The sequence below is a fragment of the Labeo rohita genome, chromosome 11, assembly GCF_022985175.1.
Source record: "Labeo rohita strain BAU-BD-2019 chromosome 11, IGBB_LRoh.1.0, whole genome shotgun sequence".
NCBI lineage: Eukaryota > Metazoa > Chordata > Actinopteri > Cypriniformes > Cyprinidae > Labeo > Labeo rohita.
The window spans coordinates 21,453,031-21,474,927 of NC_066879.1; the positions used below are offsets into that span (position 1 = coordinate 21,453,031).

Consider the following 21,897-nt stretch of genomic DNA (forward strand, 5'->3'; position numbering starts at 1 on the left):
GGGAGATTACAGTTTGCAGAATCATACAAAATGTATGTTATTTTTTATTTAGTACTGACCTGAATAAGATATTTCATATACGTTACAAGTTTTTATTTTCAAGACGTTCACATGTAGTCCACAAGAGAAAATAATAGTTAAATTTATAAAAATCACCCTGTTCAAAAGTTTACATACACTTCATTCTTAATACTGTGTTGTTACCTGAATGATCCACAGCTGTGATTTTTTTTTTGTCTAGTAATAGTTGTTCATGAGTCCCTTGTTTGTCCTGAACCGTTAAACTGCCTGCTGTTCTTCAGAAAAATCCTTCAGGTCCTACAAATTCTCAGTTTTTTCAGCATGTCCAACAATGACTGCATGATTTTGAGATCCATCTTTTCACATTGAGGACAACTGAGGGACTCATATGCAACTATTACAGAAGGTTCAAACACTCACTGATGCTTCAGAAGAACATGATGCATTAAAGGGGTCATTGGATGCCCATTTTACACAAGTTGATACGATTTTTTAGGGTCTTAATGAGAAGTCTATAAGATACTTTGGTTAAAATTTCTCAATCTCTGAGAGACTGTTTACTTTAGCCGCATTTAGCCGTGAAACTTGCTAACTAGATCATTATTAAGGCAATTTGCAAAGATGCATAAAAACCCTTATACTCACTTCTGTAGGTGAAGCTGGACCACGAATGATTCGTGTGAACATAGACGCGTTTATGTAGATCGCCGGGCGCATTTCCTTCTAAAACTAAAGAAACATTAATCCTCTGCATCTTCAGCCGCCCAGATGTCGGGAGTAAATGACGACTGCCGTGTTCGTTATTACATCCAACAATGGAAAACCTCAATCGCTCAATCGGAAGTCGAGTCGGAACAATGGCGGTCGGACTCGGACTGTTCACAGCTCATTCAGGGTGGGTCTAAGGTAAGACGGTCATGTCAATCAACTACCGTGGGAGCAGCCTTGCCCAAGCTGAGAATGGCCTGATTTGAAAAAGAGGATCTTATATTTAAAGATTAAAAAAATAGCACTGGGTGGATTTTTATTGTTATAGGGTTGTGCCAACACACATTTACGTTCAAACAACATGTAAAATTGAGTTTGCATCCGATGACCCCTTTAAGAGCCGGGGCGTGAAAACTTTTGGAATATGAAGATCAGGGTAAATTTTACTTATTTTGTCATGTCAGTTTCTTCAGTAGCTTCTGAAGGGCAGTACTAAATGAAAAATTATGATATTTAGGCAAAAACTGACAAATGTACACACCTTCATTCTGTTTACAAGTTTTTACCCCCCACTCCTCCTCTCAATGCATTATGTTTCGTTCTGAAGCATCAGTGAGTGTTTTAACCTTCTGTAATAGTTGCATAATAGATAAAGGAATAGTTCAAGTAATGCTACATTTTTCCAAATCTGTTCTGATGAAGAAACAAACTCATCTACATCTTGGATGGCCTGAGGGTGAGTACATTCTTAGCAGATTTCATTTTTGGGTAGGCTAAAGTATTAATAACTAGCTGTACATAAAAAACAATAGAAGTCTAAGCAATGTTCCCATTTATATTTAGCTAAGTGAATGTGTGTGTGTTGCACTTTACCAGTCGTTCCGACAGTGGAGTTTTGTCTCCATCTGGTAAATGTTGTTCAAGAGCCAGTACGATGCAGTTGGCAATGATGGTGGTCAAAATCATCCACTCAAACGGAGTAAGAGGCAAGGTTAAGGCTAAAAACAAACTGGATTCATCATATCAAACAGTCATATCAAGAATTTTTAAAATCACTATGCAAACATGAAAATGTATATAAAAAAAAATTATATTAATTTTATCATTCTATAATATTATTCAGGAAGTATTCGGGAAGTCATATGCAAGTCATGCACATATAATGGTGCCTTCTTACAGAGTTTGGATAAACCATGTGCATTCAAGTGTGAGTGATATAGAGCTGTAGGCCTGGGCTCACACATATACATACAAAAATAAACACAGACACACACTACACACACACACTCATACACACACAGGGCTGCAGGGCTGTATTAAACAGATGAGTGTAGACAGATTCAGCCTGGCTGTAATAGAGCACTCATTATCCAGTTACTGTGTGTCTCTTTACCAGCTGCCACTGGCACTGATACACACTCTCAGCACTTGTCACAACGTCATAATGTCATGCATGTGACATACACATACGCATAAGCACACACACACACAAACACACACAGTCATTGTGATGACTGCTACACACTCCATAACATTTTGTAATAGCTTTGATTAAGTAAATGAATAAATATTTCATTTATTTCAGTAATTTCAGTATATTTATTTCAGTAATTATTATTACTTACATTTTTTTTTTCTACCACACTGGTATGTTCTTAACCATAAACCTACATTTTGTTTATCATAATAATATAATATAATATAATATAAAATAATATAATGATAATATATATATATTAACAGAATAGAATAGAATATATATATATATATATATATATATATATATATATATATAGTAATTGTATATAATTATTACTTCTAAGTTTGTTTTTTTTTACCACACTGGTATATTTGCAACCATAAACCTAAATTTTGTTTATTATAATAACATAATATAATATAATATAATTAATATAATATAATATTTTTTTTTTTTTTTTTTTGCAAACACTGGTATGTTCTTATCCATAAACATAAATCTATATAATATAATATAATATAATATATATTGTAATTATATATAATTATTACTACATATAAGTGTTTTTTATAATATAAACTATAATAAATGCAATGAAATTTTGATACTATGTGTTTATGTATATATATCATGCAAAAAATGTTTGTGTGTGTGTGTATGAAAATGCCAATTTTTTTGTATTTTATGAGATAATATTCTATTACATGTGTTCAGAAAAACATTTTTGCATTATTATTACTATAATATAATATAATATATGTAATATAATATTTCAAAGTCTTGAAGTCTTTAAAGTTCTAGTTTGAAACAGCTATTTTATATTTTTTATTTAATATTTATTAAATACAGAAGCCCTAGCATGTGATATCATATCCTGTCTCTCATTGTGCACTGAAAAAAAAGTGGCAATGGAAACAATTTTTGTTCGGAAATTGCTAGTAGATTTCACAATAAATTACAAACTAATGGCAGGTAACACAATGAATTAATCATGCAATTCTGAAGTAGAAAGCAACTGTATTTTCTTGCAAAACATACTCTAATAAAATAATTTTTATGTGTGTTCCTCAGCATCTTATTTATGAGACTCTATATTGCAGACCACATCTGTGTCATTCTAAATGCATTATTCAAGCATGTGAACATGGCTCTTGAATTCAACTCAATCAGTCTGCATACAGTGTAACACTGTAAGTTTTTGTGAAGCAAAAAGAGAAACAGCGCTCTCTCAGTGCTCACATCATGACTAACTCATTCCTTTGACACACACATACACACAAACGCCTATTTATTCAGAGCTCATTGAAATCACCAACACACAGTTAGCTCAGGGCTAACATGGCTAGCAGTACAGTGCATGCTGGGAGACTTAAAGTGGTATCCATAGCAACCACTCGAGCGCTGAAGTGAGCATGTGCAGAGCGGTTGTTCTGAGGAACGAAATGTGGAGCATTTGCGCAAACCCTTCACGGCAGAAACCACGAATAGAGATGCTGCAGAGTGCTGCACACTAAACTACTAAACAACCCAAATGCTTCCTTCTGCGTAAAAGCAAATCTTCCCTGTTCTCATTTTAACAGTCTTTTCTCGCGCTCTGTGTCCGTATCTACCTACTAATCATGCAGTTGCACAACGCTGATGATATGCTCCTGAAAAATAATATTCAGCTGGAGTGGTAAAGCTGTCTGCAGCTCATAATGTGCCCTTAATAATTCACATCTCAATTTTAAGACTCGGATAGAGAGATGGAGAGAGAGAGAGAGAGACAACAAGGCTGACTGAAAGAGAGAAGGAGAGAAAAAATAAGGCAGAGAAGGAAAACAGTGAGAATGTAGATGTATTTAAATGAGGAGGAAAAGAAAGAGAGAGCTGGCAACAGAAAGAGAGAGAGAGAGAAGGCAGAAGAGCTGTGAAATGGAGAGTTGGCTAGCATTTGACAGAGTCTACTGCATCTCTCCATCAGCAGTTTAAATGTGTATTAGACTAATAAGAGGTAGTGATGCTGCCAGGTCCCTCTTTCAATCTCTTTTGCTTTAATTAAAAAGTCTGCACACAGATCCAACACAGCCAAAGATATACAAAGTTTTCCCCCTTATACACTGTCAGAAAAATGGGTACAGTTATAGGGTACATTTGTGAACACTTAGGGTACAACTACTCTGGTAATCTTGGCAAAATGTAATCTCATTAGCTGAGCAAGAACTTCAAACTCTAGTCCACATTGCAGCTCTTTATTTATGAATCATTTTTACCATTAAAGGGATAGTGCACCCAAAAATTAAAATTACTCCATGATTTACTCACCCTCAAGCCTTCATAGGTGTATATGACTTTCTTCTTTCAGACGAATACCATTAGAGTTCTATCAAAAAATGTCCTGGCTCTTCCAAGTTTTATAATGGCAGTGAATGGGTGTTGAGACTTTGAAGTCCAATAAGTGCGTCCATTCATCATAAAAAGTACTCCACATGGCTCCAGGGGTTAATGAAGGCCTTCTGAAGGGATTCAATGCTTTTGTGTAAAAAAGATCCATATTTAAAACTTTATAAACTGTAATCTCTAGCTTCCGTTAACTGTCGTATGCATGTTCATGACAGTCGCATTCTAGCAGATGAAGTGACAAACGCGAAAGCACAGAGAAGAGAGCAAAGCAAAATGGCAGTCATGAATTAGAAGTACAAAACAACAGTATCAGAAGATTTCAATAAAAGCCAAGAGGAGACTGGTTTTTCTTTGCTGTAACCAAAACCTGGCTCTCGCAGGACTAGCATATTTTCACTGGAGCTAACGTTATGCCTACATCCTGCGTTATCCACTGAAATGCCACTCTCTCGTGAACGGAAGCTAGAGATTACAGTTTATACAGTTTTAAATATGGATATTTTTCTTACGTAAACACATCGATTTGCTTCAGAAAGCATTGTTTAAACCTCAGAGCTATGTGGAGCACTTTTTATGATGAATGGATGCGCTTTATTGGACTTCAAAATCTCAACACCCATTCACTGCCATTAAAAAAGCTTGGAAGAGCCAGGACATTTTGTAATATAACTTGGAAGAGCCAAGACATTTTTTAATATAACTCTAATGGTACTCGTCTGAAAGATGAAAGTCATATACACCCAAAATGTAGAGATGCACTGACTGCAATTTTCTTGCCCGATTCAGATTTTTTTTATAAGTGTGACCTGCCGATACCGATTGTTGCTGATTCCAATTTTCTTTCTAAGACCTATAATTGACAACATATACAAACCGAAAACTGTCCTTTTTTTTACAATGCAAAAAAATTATTTACATAATAAAAATGTATTAAACATTACAATTCTTCCAATCTGGACTAAGTTACAGATATTGTCTATAAATGCATTTACACTGCAAAATTTCAAATGCATAAATTTATACGATTAATATTTAAAATATTTTTTAAACATACTAATAAGGAATATTGGGAAAACGGGAGACCGGTCTCTTCCCCGTGCATGCACACTGGTGTCCTCATGGGTCCAGGAAGGGTGCATTGAGCCACGGACCTAAGAGGGGAGTGCGTGCGGCCACCAGACTCCGCCCCTTACCTCAACCCTTCCCTTCTGAACACTACCCCTCCTTCACGGAACAACCAGCACGACAAAGACACCAGATCCCCTGTTTATTTTGACCACGTTTATTCCCCCTTTTGGACACTTTTTGGTTAATTTATGTTCAATAAAAGCCTCTCCAAGGCCTGATGTCACGCCCTCTGTGTCTGTCGTTTGCTCCTCCCATCACAATGCATCTATTAATTTCTATGAACGCTGTTGCGCTCATTTACTTTGATTTCTGCACTTTAAGACTTTGAAGTCTCTCTCACATACTCACTTAGACTGCGCAAGCCTCATCTGGCATGACATACGTTATCATTCGCCGTCACTGAGGCGTCAGAACGGTGCGGAAATGGCAGGCTGACTGGCCGGTCACCGTTCTGTGCCGATCATGTGGAAAAACTGGATAATTCCAGTCCCTGGCTGGTCGATCGGTGCATTTCTACTAGAATGGCTTGAGGGTGAGTAAATGATGGAGTAATTTTCATTTTTGTGTGAACTATCCCTTTAAGGATGTCCCCAAAAGGAGATTTTGTCAAAATCTTTTTTTCCCCCAAAAGTATAGATGAGAAAACACATTCATATAGTTTATGCGTCATAAACACCCCAACTGTATTTTTCTATTTGCCCTCATTACAACCTTCCCATGGCCACTTTTTTTGTCCCCACATGCACTTTTTCCATAAGCTCACACACACTAGTACTGTACACTCCCTTCCTATGCACACACTGCATTATCAAGCATCAGCATATTGATGCTTGACTGCTCACAACTAAAAACTCCATATTATATTATCAGAAAGCACTCGAGAGGAGAGGAGAGACGTTTAATACGGTCATTTAGCCCTCCAGGCTTTAGAAACTTTGCACTGGCAGCGCTGAACGGGCGGCAAGTCACGTGACCTCCATTGTCTGCACTTGTGTATTACGCCGTTGCGCATTGGTACCAACTTTGTCGCATTTCTATGTCACATTGCCAACTGAAATGCACCTTCAGTTTGTGTGTGCAAGTGTTAATCTGAAAAATCAAGCTTGAATAACTTCCACCACTTCCTGCAAGAAATCACAGTGAGAAGCTTATTGTAAATTTGACCTTTGAGTTAACAGGACTTCTTGATGCAGGTAACTGCATATGTTCAATACACATAGACATGCTGGATAGGGAGTTTTTTTTTTGAGTGGTTTCTGCGCTCTAGATTTGAGCTGACAATGTGCTTCAGGGGGAAACGGAGCTGATGAGATGAACGCATTTAAACTGAAATAAAACAAACAACCCTACAAATTAAATGAAAGAATCCTCAAGACTCAGCATAGGCTCTTGCCAGCTCTCACTTTCCCAATCTCTTTTTCTTCTCTGGCCATCCACGGTCTTCCTGTCTCCATCTTTGCATTTTCCTTTCCTCCTCATGCACTCCAAGATGCGCAAGCGTGGGATGCGAGCCGGCATGTTGGTCAGGCTCAGACAGCACGGGTTTAAAACTGCACTGCCTAGTATCCATCTGGCGAATCTACACTCCCTCCCCAACAAAATGGATGAACAACTTTCTGAACAACTAAGTACTATTCAAATTCTGCTGCTCTGTGTTTCACAGAAACCTGGCTGAATGAACTCCAGCAGATTGAGACGCAGAATCAGCAGGGAAAACGAGAGATGGTTGTGGAAAGTTGGTCCACTGATGTAACAATGCTGAAGTTGTACTATCGTAATCTAAAGTGCTCTTTATCAACTGTAAGCTTTTCTACTCACTGTTGCAAATCAACAACTGGCTGATGACCTAAATTAGTTTTCTTGCAGGTTTGAAAAACTGCTCTGACACCCCAGTATTACCCCTACTCACTATTCTAAACAGTACTGTGGCAGTCTTTCACGTTTTGGGGCACTACCATTTCATACAGTTGTCAAAAGTTTACACGCCCCTTTCAGAATCATTAAAAATGTTAATTATTTTACCAAAATAAGAGGGATCATATAAAATGCACGTTATTGTTTATTTAGTACTGACCTGAATAAGATATTTCGCATAAAATATGTTTACATATAGTCTATAAGAGAAAATAATATTTGAATTTATAAAAATGATCCTGTTCAAAAGTTTACATACACTTGATTCTTAATACTGTGTTGTTACCTGAATGATCCACAGCTGTGTTTTTTTTTTAGTGATAGTTGTTCATGAGTCCCTTCTTTGTCCTGAATGGTTAAACTGCCTGCTGTCTTTCAGAATAATCCTTTAGGTCCCACAAATTCCAGCATTTTTGTGTATTTGAACCCTTTCCAACAATGACTGTATGATTTTGAGATCCATCTTTTCACACTGAGCGACTCATATGCAACTATTACAGAACATTAAAATGCTCACTGATGCTCCAGAAGGAAAAATGAAGAATTAAGAGCTTAAGAGGGGGTGAAAACTTTTGAACAGAATGTACATTTTTCTTATTCTGCCTAAATATCATATTTTTTCATTTAGTATTGCCTTTCAGAGGCTACAGAAAATAGTACATGTTTTCCAGAAGACAAAATAAGTTAAATTTACCTTGATCTTCAATTTAAAAAAAGGTTTCACCCCCTTCTCTTAATGCATTATTTTTCCTTCTGGAGCATCAGTGAGAGTTTGAACCTTCTGTAATAGTTGCATATAACGTCCACAGTTGTCCTCAGTGTGAAAAGACGGATCTCAAAATCATACAGTCATTGTTGGAAAGGGTTCAAATACACAACAAAGCTGGAAAACCAAAGAATTTGTGGAACCTAAAAGATTTTTCTGAAGAGCAGCAGGCAGTTTAACTGTTCAGAACAAACAAGGGACTCAAGAGCAACCATCACTAAACAAAAAAACACAGCTGTGGATTATTCAGGTGACAACACAGAATCACAGTAAGAATCAAGGGGATGTAAACTTTTGAACAGGGTCATTTTTATAAAGTCAGTACTGAATAAACAAGAACATGCATTTTGTATGATCCCTTTTATTCTGCTAATTAACATTTTTAATGATTCTGAAAGGAGGATGTAAACATCTGACCTCAACTGTAGGGTTGTAAATAGGACACATAGGTTGCGTTGTGAAAAATGCCCAAGCCTTTTTTCGTTTCCTTCGCCAGCTAAGGAAGTTGCTTCTCTGCAGTCATAGAGTCTGTCCTCTGCATGCCTGGTTTGGCTGGGCAAATCAGACCTCAAACTACAGAAGATAGTCCGGACTGCAGAGAGTCACCAACTTCCACTCTCCAAGAACTAGACTCGTGAGGGAGAGGGCTGGAAAAATCACTCTGGATCTTTCACATCCAGGCCACTTCCTCTTTGAACTGTTGCTGTCTGGTTGGCGCTACAGAGCAATGAACACCAAAACAGCCAGGCATAAGAGAAGGGAAAGTTTCTTTCCTCAGGCCATTCCTCATGAACAGTTTAAATGTCTCTGCTGTGCGCTACACATCATACTTCTTATACACATTCCCTTGCATTTGTATACCTTTTGTACATACATATATTGTCTATTGTGTAATTTTATTTATATTTATTTCTGTTCACTTATTTTATTTAATGATCTGCGTCTCGTCGCTGTCATTTTGTCTATGCACTAGAAGCTTCTGTCACCAAGACAAATTCCTTGTATGTGTAAGCATACTTGGCAATAAATCTCATTCTGATTCTGATTCTCCTCGATTGCTCTGTTTTTCCTGCAGAGGGACCTGAAGCGAGCGTGCGTGTGATCCATCATGCTAAAAAGCCTTCAGTTATGAATTCCCCCTCCTGTTCCATATACGCTACACTAAAAATAGATACACGACAGATTAAAGAGTCTGCTCCTCTCCTCCTTGAATCCAATTTCTTTCACTCTGTCGTTCTCGTTTTCTGTTTTTTTTCCTATTACTTTTATTTTTGACGCTAAATACTTCAGCATCCTGTTGCGTTCTGGTCTTTCGAGGTCTAAGTGACTCTCGATTCACAGAGATTCGTCCGTTACTCCACTGTCTTAGCGCCCTCTTCTCTCATTTCCTCTAACGCCCTCTCTATAGCTTTCTTCCTCCATCATGGATCCCTTTAATGGTTTTCATTGCGGTAAGCCTGTGTTAACCACCGAGCTGACTGCTGGATGCTAACTGCACACACATGAGGGCTGTTTCACTGATGCAATATGCAGAAAGATCCTTATTCTGCAACCAGAGTAACATTACACTCAATACTAACACACTGTAATACATCAAAAACACGTTAGTTAGGGATAGTTTAGCCAAAAATAAAAATTCTGCCACCAAAACAAATATTAAGAAGTACAACTGTTTCCAACTTCGATAATAAATCAGCATATCAGAATGATTTCTGAAGGATCATGTGAAACTGAAGACTGGAGTGATGATGCTGAAAATTCAGCTTTGCATTACAAGACTAGATTCTATTTTAAAGTATATTAAAATGGAAAGCTATTGTTTTAAATTGCAATAATATTTCACAATTTTACAGTTTTCTTCTATATTTGTAATCAAATAAATGCAGCCTTAACAAAGAAGAAAAGCGTTCAAAATATTAAAAATCCCAAAATATATACATACACAGCAGCACACACCATCTACCTGTGTGATTTGAAACATATATGTGTTTGCTGTTGGTGATCATATTGATCTGTTCTGCTTGAGGTCTTGTTTGTGTTATGTTGTGATATTGATATAGATTATATTGTGAATCCTCTATAAATACTTTGGTTTCAACCACAATTCCAAGCCATTCATCTTTACAGCTATGATCTGTGTGACTGTTATATACAATTGCCTGCTCATTTTCCAGAACCTGCTGGAAACCACCCAGAAACATGAGTAAACTGATCTAATCCTATGTAAAATAAAATGTAATTGTACTTGTTATATAAATTGAGCTGTACATTATGTAAGAGTGTAAATGAGGAGTTCTCTTTTATTTGAAACTCTCCTCGACTTTGTTTTTTTTTTCTGTTCTTTGACTTTTTCCCCACAAATATTTGTCCTTTTATATTCTTTATCGAACAAATACTATCTCACCCTGTGTATCGGTCTGTGCAGGGATGTAAAATCTGATTAATTTTCAATATAAATATAGCAGATATCCAGGCTTGTTGCCACAATTTCATCTTGAGTGAATATTTTGTGGCGCAGTGTTGTTTTATGGCCAAATTCTGTACAAGCACATACATTTTCAACGTTATTTTCTGCAAAATGTAGACAATAAAACTATTATGAAGCCAATTTATTTAATGGGCTAAAAAGTATTATACAAAAATATTAAATACACACTGCTGTTCAAAAATTTGGGGTCAGTAAGATGTATTTTATTTTATTTTATCTTTTTCTTTTTTTTTTTTTTTTTTTTTTACAAAGTCTCTTGTGTAAGGCTGAATAGAAAATGAAAAAGATTAAAACAAAATAAAATATAAACTATAAAAATTAAGTAGTAGTAGTAGTAGAAGTAGTAGTATAAAATAAACTAAAAATAAAATACAAATGAAAATAAAACAGATAATATAAAAAATAAGTAGCAGTATTAGTTGTAGTAGTAGTAGTATGAAATAAAATAAAATAAAATGATAAACAAAAAGAAAATAGAAAAAAACAAGTAGCAGTATAAGTAGTATTAGTAGTAGTATAAGAAATAGAAAAGTATAAGAATAAGAAAATAGAAGTAAAAGTAGAAGTGACAGTAGTAAAAATAAAATAAAAAAATAAAATAAAATAAAATAGATTTGGGGTAGGTGAGATGTATTTATTTTAATTTAATATAATTTATTTTTTTACAAAGTCTCTTGTGTTTAAGGATAATTAGAATATTAAAAAAATAAAACAGAACATAAAATAGAAAACAAAAAATAAGCAGTAGTATTAATAGTAGAAGTAGTAGTATAAAATAGAAATAAAATAGAACAAATAATAGAAAAAATAAGTAGTAGTAGTAGTAGTAGTAGTAGTAGCAGTAGCATAAAATAAAACAAAATAAAATAGAAAAAATAAAAATAAAGTAAAAATAGAAAACATAAGTAGTAGTATTAGTAGTAGTTTAAAAAAAAAAATAGAAAAAAGTAGTAGTTTTAGTAGTGGTAAAAGAAGTAAAAGTGACGGGAGTAAAAAAATAAAATAAAAAAATAAAATAAAATAGATTTGGGGTCGGTAAAATGTATTTATTTATTTTATTATTATTATTTTTAAGTCTCTTGCGTTTAAGGCTGCATTTATTTAATCAAAAACACAATAAAACTGTAATATTGTGAATTTATTAATACAACTTAACACAATTTTAATACAAAATACAATTTTACAATTTTTCCTGTTTTAATTTATTTTTAAAATGTAATTTATTCCTGTGACAGAATTTTCAGCAGCCAGTACTCCTGTTTTCAGTGTCAAATGACCCATCAGAAATCAATATGCTGATTTGGTGCTCAAACACATTTACTATAACTATTATCAACATTTACAGTTATGCTGCTTAATATTTTAATATGTATATTTAAGTTTAGTATGTCTCCCAATGCGCTTCCTACTCTGTGAAAATGTGTGTGTGTGTGTATGTATGCTTCAGATATGGTATAACAGGCTCTCTCCACAGACATTCACTCATCATTTCTGTCACAACGCCTTCGCACTATTTTCATATTTACAGTCTGTCGGTCATTTTGACATGGCTCCTTTTCACTTCAACTTCTTTCTCATTCCTCCATTTTTTCTTTAGTCTTTCCACATATTCCACCTTTTCCTCTCCAGTCTTTAAACATAAAATCCGGCACCTTTCACACCCTGACATCTGCATGTTTCTCTTTGTCTGTCTGCTGTATATTAAAAAGCTTTTAGTGGCTTATTCCACCCTGTTTTCTCTCCACTCCTCCTCGTCTTATCTTTTATCCTTCCCTTTCAGCCTTCCTTGCTTTCCCTCCTGCATTTCGGCTTCCTTCGCGTTCTCTTGCTCTCGTTTGAGAGTGCTGCACATCAATCATACAATCTTAATTCAGTCAGAGCGCCGCTGCCGCCTCAGCATTTCTGCAGAGAGAGAGAAGATAGAGGGAAGAAAGAACATAAACAGTGGTGAAACAGACGGAGAGAGAGCCCCTAGTGAGAGAAACCGAAATGGAGAGTATGAGCGAGAGAGATGGGTGTATAAACAGAGAAGAGGGAGAAAGAGAAAACGGGAAATGCGGAGAAGGTGTTGGAACTGAGGGTGGAGGGGAAGAAGAGATGCACGGCTTTTTTTACCCTGCTTGTCTGCAAGTGGGCTTTAGGAAGTAGATTATCGCCAGCTGACGTAAACACACTCAAACACAACTGTGATCATGTGTTTGCATATCATACAAAAGACAAGCACGCACACACTTTCTTAAAAATATACATAAAAAAAATAGGATGGCCTCTGGTAAGACAGTTTTGAGTCAGTCCATGGATATTGTTTAAATATTTGCTAATCTATGTACATGAGCAAATATTTATGCAATTATAAATAAAATAAAGTTAAAAAAAATAGAAAAAAAGTGGTAGTAATAGTAGTAGTAGATAAAAATCTAACTGAACAGAAAATATGAAAAAATAGCAGTATTAGTAGTAGAATTAGTAGTAGTATTAAATAAAATAAAATAGAAAAAATAAGTAGTAGTATTACTATATTAAAAGAAGTAAAAGTAGTGTACAAAAATATATAATAAAATGAAAAAATTAAAAAAAAATAATAGGTAGTAGTATTGGTAGTAGAAGTTGGAGTATAAAATAAAATAATACAATAAAATCAAAAAATAAAATAATAAGTAATAGTATTAGTAGTAGCAGGAGTATAACAAAATAAAATAAAATAAAATAGAAAAAATAAGTAGTAGTGTACAATGAAAAAAAAGGGAAATAAAATAATAAGTAGTAGTAGTAGTAGTAGAAGTAGGAGTATTAAATAAAATAAGAAAATGAAATAAAACAAAATAGAAAACTGAAAAAAATAAGTAGTAGTATTAGTAGTAGTAGTATAGTAGTAGTATAAAATAAAACAATAAAATAAAAAATAGAAAAAATAAGTAGTAGTATTAGTAATAATAGTAGAAGTATAACTTATAATAAATTTACATTTAGTAATTTAACAGACACTTTTATCCAAAGTGACTTACAAATGAGGACGATGGAAGCAATTAAAATCAACATGAGAAATAATAAAATAAAATAAAATATAAAGTAGAAAAATAAGTAGTAGTACTAGTAGTAGAAGATGCAGAAGTAGTATAAAATAAAATAAAATAGAAAAATAAGTAGTAGTAGTAGTAGTAGTAGTATAAACAAATAAAATAAAATAACTAAAATAAAATAGAAAAAATAAGTAGTAGCATTAATAGTAGTATAAGTATTAGTATAAAATAAAATAATAAAATAAAATGAAATACAGTAGGTAGTAGTATTAGTAGTAGCCATAGTAGATGTAGTGAAGTATAAAATAAAATATTAAATAAAATAGAAAATAAAATAGGAAATGGAAAAAAGTAGTAGTAGTAGTATTAGAAGAAGTAGCAGTATAAAATAATAAAATAAAATAAAATAAAATAAAAAATAGAAAAAATAAGTAGTAGTAGCAATAGAAGTAGTAACAGTAGTATAAAAAAATAAATAAAATAAAATAAAATAAAAATATAGTTTGGCCAAAATTATAACTTCTCAAAACTTATTGTGATAAAATATTTTTATAAATAACTATGCATTGGACTATGCACGAATATATGCACTGGACTACATGCATTACATTACTGTGGCCAGCCACTGAGAGTTCTTTCTGTTTTATAGAGCTTCTGTATTGATCGCAGCAACAGCAAATGCACAATATGCCACAGTGAGGCTACATCAGCATTACTTGACTTAAACATATCAACACTTTTCTTTTTTTTTCGTGCATTTGTGCAGTAATTGTACGTTTATTGTACTTCAGAGCTACAGCAATACTTGGATATCAGCCATTAAGAACTGCAAGTGTCCGGTATTTCCTACAGTAATAGTTATTTCTCCATGTCAGTATTTCTTACAGTAATACATACTGCTCCATGTCAATACCCCTGTCTACACAAAGATGCGTTGTGCGAGCCGCAGAAAACACCGTAACAATTTGGCTCCTGGGCTGAGCTGTGCTCTCTGAGTTTCAGCCAAGTGAAGCAAGTGCTGATGGGACTTGATGGAATGTCAATGGCCCAATGCAATCTGGGAGATCTACAACGGACCGGTGGGGTGCACCTGCGTACGCGTGTGTATGTGTGTATGGCGTGCACGTCAGCAAGGCCAGGCCATGATAAGAGAGGCTAAAAGCTTGCAGTCTCAGCACCGCAACTCCTAAATTGTCCCATGGGAGATTTAGGACCCTGGGGGAAAGTCAGAGCTTGCACAACCCACCCTCCCGACAACAAAATACCCCTCTCCCCAAACCACTTCTCATTTAGAGGAGTGAGAAAAATGCTTGGGTAAGAGGGAAAAGGACTCACAGATCAATGAGAGGTATTGATAACTTAAGACTACAGTGCGGTTGTTGATAAGGTGTATCCGTGTTCTGAACAATCCACTGTGACCCGCAATAACCCTAGTTATGTAGCCAAAAAAATAAATAAATAAAAAATAAAACAATATCTGTGTCTGCTAACAGCAATTGTTATAGATTCAACTATTAACAATTACAAATGTTGTAATAATTTTTTAAAAATTACAAAAAGAAAAGTAAAAAAAGAACCAGTAGTAGTAGAAGTATTAGAAGTAGCAGTAAAATGACTTAATAAAATATTTTTTTTCAATATTAATTTTGCTCTTTGGCCACTAGTGTATTACTATTAGTAACTTGATTAGAGTGTGATTTTTTCTTGATAAAATAAGAGAAAATTTAATTAAGAGGACTCCAATTTTACTTGGATTTAGAAAAATAATAAAATATATGTAAAATTTTAAACTTAAATTCAAATAACCCACAATAACTCTGGTTATGAAGCAATAAATAAATAAATAACTGTCTGCTAACAACAACTGTTACAGATTCAACTGTATTATCAAATCAATTCAATTAACAATTAAAAAGGTTGTAGTAATTTTATAAAAATTATAAAAATAATCATTAAAAAAATGAAGAAAAAAACTGTAAAAACAGTACTATAAAATAAAACAGAAAAATAGAAAAAAAACATAGTGCTGTCAAACGATTAATCACGATTAATCACATACAAAATAAAAGTTTGAGTTTGCCTAATATATGCATGTGTACTGTTTGTAATTATTATGTATATATAAATACACACAAATTAATGTGCATATTTAAGAGAAATGTTATGTTCAAAATATTTTTATTTAAAATATATAATATAATATAAATAATATAAAAAGTACTTGTACTACTTGTACTTGCAATACTTGCAAATATTTCTTAAATATATTCATGAATGTGTTTGTATTTATATATACATAACAATTACACAAAGCACACACACATATATTAGGCAAACTCAAACTTTTATTTTGTATGCGATTAATCACAATTAATCGTTTGACAGCCCTAAAAATATAATTAGTAGTGGTAGCAGTAGTAGAAGTAGTAGTAGAAGTAGCAGTAGCATAAAATAAAATAAAACAAAATAAATAAAATAAAAAATAAACATACAAACAAACAAACAAAACTGTGTCTGGTAACAGCAATTGTTATAGATTCAACTATTAACAATTAAAAATATTGTAGTCATTTTATAAAAATTACATAAATAAAAGTAAAAAAAAAAAAAAAAAAAAAAAACTATCAAAATGATCTAATACAAAATCTAATATGAATCTAATATCACAAAAAAAATCCTCTTGGTTAATTTTTGATGCTAATATGAATTAACACTGAAAAATAACTTTTTGTTCATGTGTACTAACAAAATATGTCAGAACTCCACTCTATATCATGGCTATGAGTATGAAATGAAATATTTGTTCTCTTTCCCTTATATTTTTGACTATATGAGCTTATCTTATCTTATAAGAGGCCTGCCATGTCCCAGCAAAAATAAATAAATAAATATGAAAATAATAATATATATATAAATACAAAACACTATTTTTATTACATTTTTCCTTTGATGTTCTGTTTTTAGAGCTCCACACAGAACACAGTGTTGAAATGTTCGTACATTCATCACACACAAATAAAAACAGCTAACAGTGCAACATCAGGCAACACGGATCTCCTAAAAATAATCAACAGTTCTTAAACCAACCACACACACACACACACAGGTGTGGACCAGGCAGTGAGTCACCCTTCTTGAATCATGATGGACACAGAATTAGCCACATTAGCGATATCTATGTTTACACCCAGCGTACTATATATGGAACCAGATCACCATCTTGGGGACTTAATCTTGCCCCTGTGAAACCCTGTTTTTTTCTAAGTGGCCTATTTGCATCTCAGAAAAAACGCAGAGTAGTTTAACATCTCTTCGTCTCACTTATCTTAAGGGAAAGGCTGTGATACCTCCTTGTGACTGCTCATTTTTTGGCAGCACTTTTGTAGATTGTCACTGAGTATAATATGCCAAGATGCTGATAAGACCTCTGTCAAAATCTAACGCTGGAGAAAACTGAAGTACCAGAGTTTGAAAAATCAAAAAATCATTAGTTTGGTAATACTACAGGATATGAGTGTAATTAAAGGACTAAGAGATTTCCCAGCTGTCAAATGGTTAATTAAATCAGGGCTTGTGTCTTCATGCAGGAGCATAGCAGTAATTAAGAGGACTCCATTTTACAACTTTGCAGAATTTTTTTTATTACCATAATTCGCTGGATGCCTGGAGCACAGTGACCACAAGCTTGTCCCAGTTACTACAAATAGAGCCTGACTGAAAAATTAATTAAAAAAAAACAAAAAAAAAAAACACTGTTGACTGACAGAGAGAAGAGCGTCTTCAAGTAGTTGAAAATCTTCTAAACTACATTTTATTCACCAAAATGTTATGCGACTAAAATGTATTACTTGTTTAGTAAGACAGCGGATTGAAGGTTTGACCTCTGGGATCTCTAAAAAAACGTATTGACACATATTGACGACTGATGTCCATAAACATCTGCAAACAATATGTTTGAAAAGACCCGATCTGAGCTGATTAACATTATCTTTGAGCTTCTCTATTGCCTTGAATATTTTATTCACATCATCCACTATTGTGCCTGCTTAAACAAGGCAGTTTTGACAAGACGATTTGCTAATAATCTTAAACAAACCTTCAATGTCAAAACATGCTAACTGCGATAATCACTCGGGTGCCTCCTGCAGTGTACTTACACTACCATTCAAAAGTTTTCCCACACAGTTTTTGAAAGAAATTAGTAGTTTTATTCAGCAAGGATGCATTACTCTGATCAAATGTGACAGTAAAAACATTTATATTACAAAAGATTTCTATTTCAAAAAAATGCTGTGGTCTTGAACTTGCTATTTGACAAAATATCCTGGAAAAGTATTAGTTTCCACACAGATATTAAGCAGCTCAACTGTTTTCAACATTGATAAGAATAAGAAATGTTTCTTGAGCACCAGATAAGCATATTAGAATTATTTCTGAAGGATCATGTGACACTAAAGACTGAAGTAATGGAAGGAATAAATTACATTTTAAAACATATGCATAAAAGACGCCTTTGGTATTCTAATGGTTAAGTATCTGAATAGTTAAAAAAGCCTGATCCCAGCTTGCTGTGACCCATGAACTGCAGACTTACTGAAATCACTGTCCTCATTACCACTGTGCCCTGAAGCACAAGACTTAATCCCAGGTTTCTGCAGGAAGTCTGTAGTAGCAATTAATCTACTGTAAAAACACATGCTAAATGACTAGTATAACTACATTAGAGTAAATTCTTTTCAAATGTCAGTATTTGGCCATTTTGAGACAATTTTGTTTCTTGTTTTAAAAATTAACCTAACATTTAGAGAGATGTTTCTAAATTTTCCAAGATTCTCATGTTTATGTTTCAGTTTTCTTTTTCAAGTAAATGTATCTTATGTTAAATGAGTTAAATGGGTTATAATAAAACCTGAGAGGTTTTTGTCCCTCTTCTGAAAGTCCAGGTAACCAAAACTTAGAAGACCCCAAAATCCATGTGAGTCTTAAAGGGATAGTTCACCCTAAAATGAAAATTCTGTCATTAAATACTCACCCTCATGTTGTTCCAAACCCTTAAGACATTTGTTCATCTTTGGAACACAAATTAAGATATTTTTGATGAAATCCGAGAGCTTTCTGACTCTGCATAGACAGCAATGCAACTGACACGTTCAAGACCCGGAAAGGTAGTAAGGACATCGTTAGGGAGAAGTTCACTTCCAGGACAAAAATTTACAGATTATTTATTCACCCCCTTGTCATCCAAGATGTTAATGTCTTTCCTCAGTCGTACAGAAATTATGTTTCTTGAGGAAAACATTTCAGGAATTTTCTCAATATAGTGGACTTCTATGGTGCCCACGAGTTTGAACTTCCAAAATGCAGTTTAAATGCAGCTTCAAAGGGCTCTAAATGGTCCCAGCTGAGGAAGAAGGCTCTTATGTAGCAAAAAAAATGTGTATGCGTACTCTGTGTAATAAACTAAAAATCGTTCTACATCGCTGCAGAAGTATCAACCCAGTGTTTACAAAGTGAACGTGCAAAGAAGGTCAAACACCCTTTACAAAAAAAGGTAAAACAGTGATGTAGAACGATTTTGAAGTTGGAGGAGAAAATGAGATGGGAGTTTTTCAACACCCTAACTGTATTGACCCGAATTACGCAGAGTACACATGTGCATTGCAGAGCTAGACAAGACAAGCATTTGAGGTTAAAAAGTATATAAATTGTACGTTTTTTAGAAAATAACCAATCGTTTCGCTAGATAAGACCCTTCTTTCTTGGCTGATATCCTAGAGCCTTTTGAAGCTGCATTTAAAATGCATTTTGGAAGTTCAAACTCGCCATAGAAGTCCACTATATGGAGAACAAACTTTTCTTGAGAACAAACTTTTTTCTCAAGAAACATAATTTCTTACGTATGAAGATAGAAAGAAAGAAAGAAAGAAAGACAATAACATCTTGGATGACAACGGAGTGAATAAATTATCTGTCATTTTTTGTTCTGGAAGTGAACTTCTCCTTTAAAATATTCCATGTGACATCAGTGGTTCAGCCGTAATTTTATGAAGCTACGAGAATACTTTTTATGCGCAAAGAAAACTAAAATAAAGACTTCATTCAACAATGTCTTGTCTTTCCTGTCAGTCTTCGACGAGCGTTCAGAAATTCTTGAATAAAGTCGTTATTTTAGTTTTCTTTGCGCACAAAATTAAGGTTGAACCAACTGAACAATTTGTAGTCTTACGTTTTTTGGAACGACATGATGGTGAGTAATTAATGACAAAATTTTCATTTTTGGGTGAACCTTTAATTCAAGCTTATATTTACATCTAAAAATATGATCAAATGCTCTATATACAACCTGTACCAAAACCATCTCATGATGAAAAATGTACCTGTGGGAACTTTTTTGGGACATTTCAATGGACTTGAAGTGGCGCTATAACACTAATGCTCTGTGACGTTTTAAAATAACGTACCATCTGCACTACCCGATAGTATAAACAGAAGCGAATATGACGTAAAAATGCAACAGCAAACAAGCTGTTTTAGCTTGTTTTTCTATCTCTTTCAGCTCTGGAGATATTCTTGTCTAACTTACATCTCTGCTCCTGCATCAAAACAATGGAGGTCGGACTGTTACAGCTGATCTGAGGTAAGATGCTCATGTCAATCAACTATCGTGGAAGTGGCCTCTGTCGGTGTGACGCCTCTGAGAATGGCTCGATTTGAAAAAGGCGATTATTTTTACAGATTAATTTAAAACCACTGCATGGATTTTTATCATTATAGGGTAGATTTGTACATACACTGCCAACACACATTAATGTTCAAACAACATGTAAAAGTGAAGTTTGCATCCGATCTCCTTTAATGAAGATTTGGTTACCTGAACTTTTAACGCAAGGACAGAAACCTTTCAGGTTTCATTAAAAACATCTTCATTTGTGTTTTGAAGATCAACCAATGTCCTACGGTTCTCCAGTGACATGAGGGTGAGTAAAAGATGACAGAAAGGAGGTCTAGATATCGGAAAACGAGACAAATAACAATTAAGAAAATTAGTTTTTACAGTGCATTTAGTTGATGACTTTATCCAAAGCATCTCCAGTCACAGTGCACTAATTGCAGGGTCACTCCCCCTCAATCAAGCTGGGGTCAAAAGCCTTACACAGAGGCACAGCAACAACGGGTGGTCTAACCATACAGTTCACGGGCCACTCCTACTGAGAACTAAACCTGTAATCTTTCTGTTACCATCTTTAACCACCGGCTATCACCAGCAAACCTCTTTATTGACGAGATGACAGTGGCCCTGTGACCTCTGACCTCTGCCTACACCGACCCAGAGTCAACCACCACATGTACATGCAATCAACTTGCATGTATCATACACATTGCTCCCTGTAGGATACTTGGAAAGCCGATGCCTCTCTCTGTCTCTAACACACACTCCCCTCCTTCACCCCCATCTATAGAAGGTACTGTATACTGCACTGAGTGTGTTTGGATCCCCTTGATAGTTGCTTCCATCTTCGTCTGTGCGTGTATGTGCAGGCTTTGTGTGCTACTGCAGGGGCAGACCCACCGAGTTACCGTGGTAACCAAAAACAGCTATATAAAGACAGAATCAATAGCAATCATCGGACCATGGCGATCTTTACACCAGACCTGTGGTGTGTGTGTTTATATCAGACTATAAACTACTAGCATGTGTGCTAATGCATGTATACGTTATACATTCTCCTGACGATCTATTTGATTTTATTTGGAAATAAAATCTCCAGTATTTTGTGATGGCCTGCAGGCAGCTGTATTTAAAGGAACAGCTCACACAAGAATGAAAATATAATTTACTCATTGACAGTCTTTCGTTGCATGTTTTTTTTCATGAGGGCAAGAGGACGGTGTGACCTCACACTCGTACACTTTTAGTCCAGTGGTGTTTGATCTATAAGAGGAGGCCGTCGGACCAAATCATATGTTAGTGCTGTCAGAACAAACCAAC

At 34.5% G+C, this 21,897-nt stretch overlaps 1 protein-coding gene across 21 annotated transcripts in view; it reads right to left on the bottom strand.

The window, feature by feature from the left end:
- cacna1ab (calcium channel, voltage-dependent, P/Q type, alpha 1A subunit, b) overlaps window positions 1–21,897 on the bottom strand; it is a 155,473-nt gene that overhangs the window by 87,168 nt on the left and 46,408 nt on the right. For all 21 annotated transcript variants that reach the window (XM_051123503.1, XM_051123502.1, XM_051123494.1 and 18 more), the window contains exon 4: window positions 1,603–1,708. In XM_051123503.1, coding sequence (XP_050979460.1) covers window positions 1,603–1,708 — 106 coding nt within the window. The remainder of the gene's footprint in view (window positions 1–1,602; window positions 1,709–21,897) is intronic.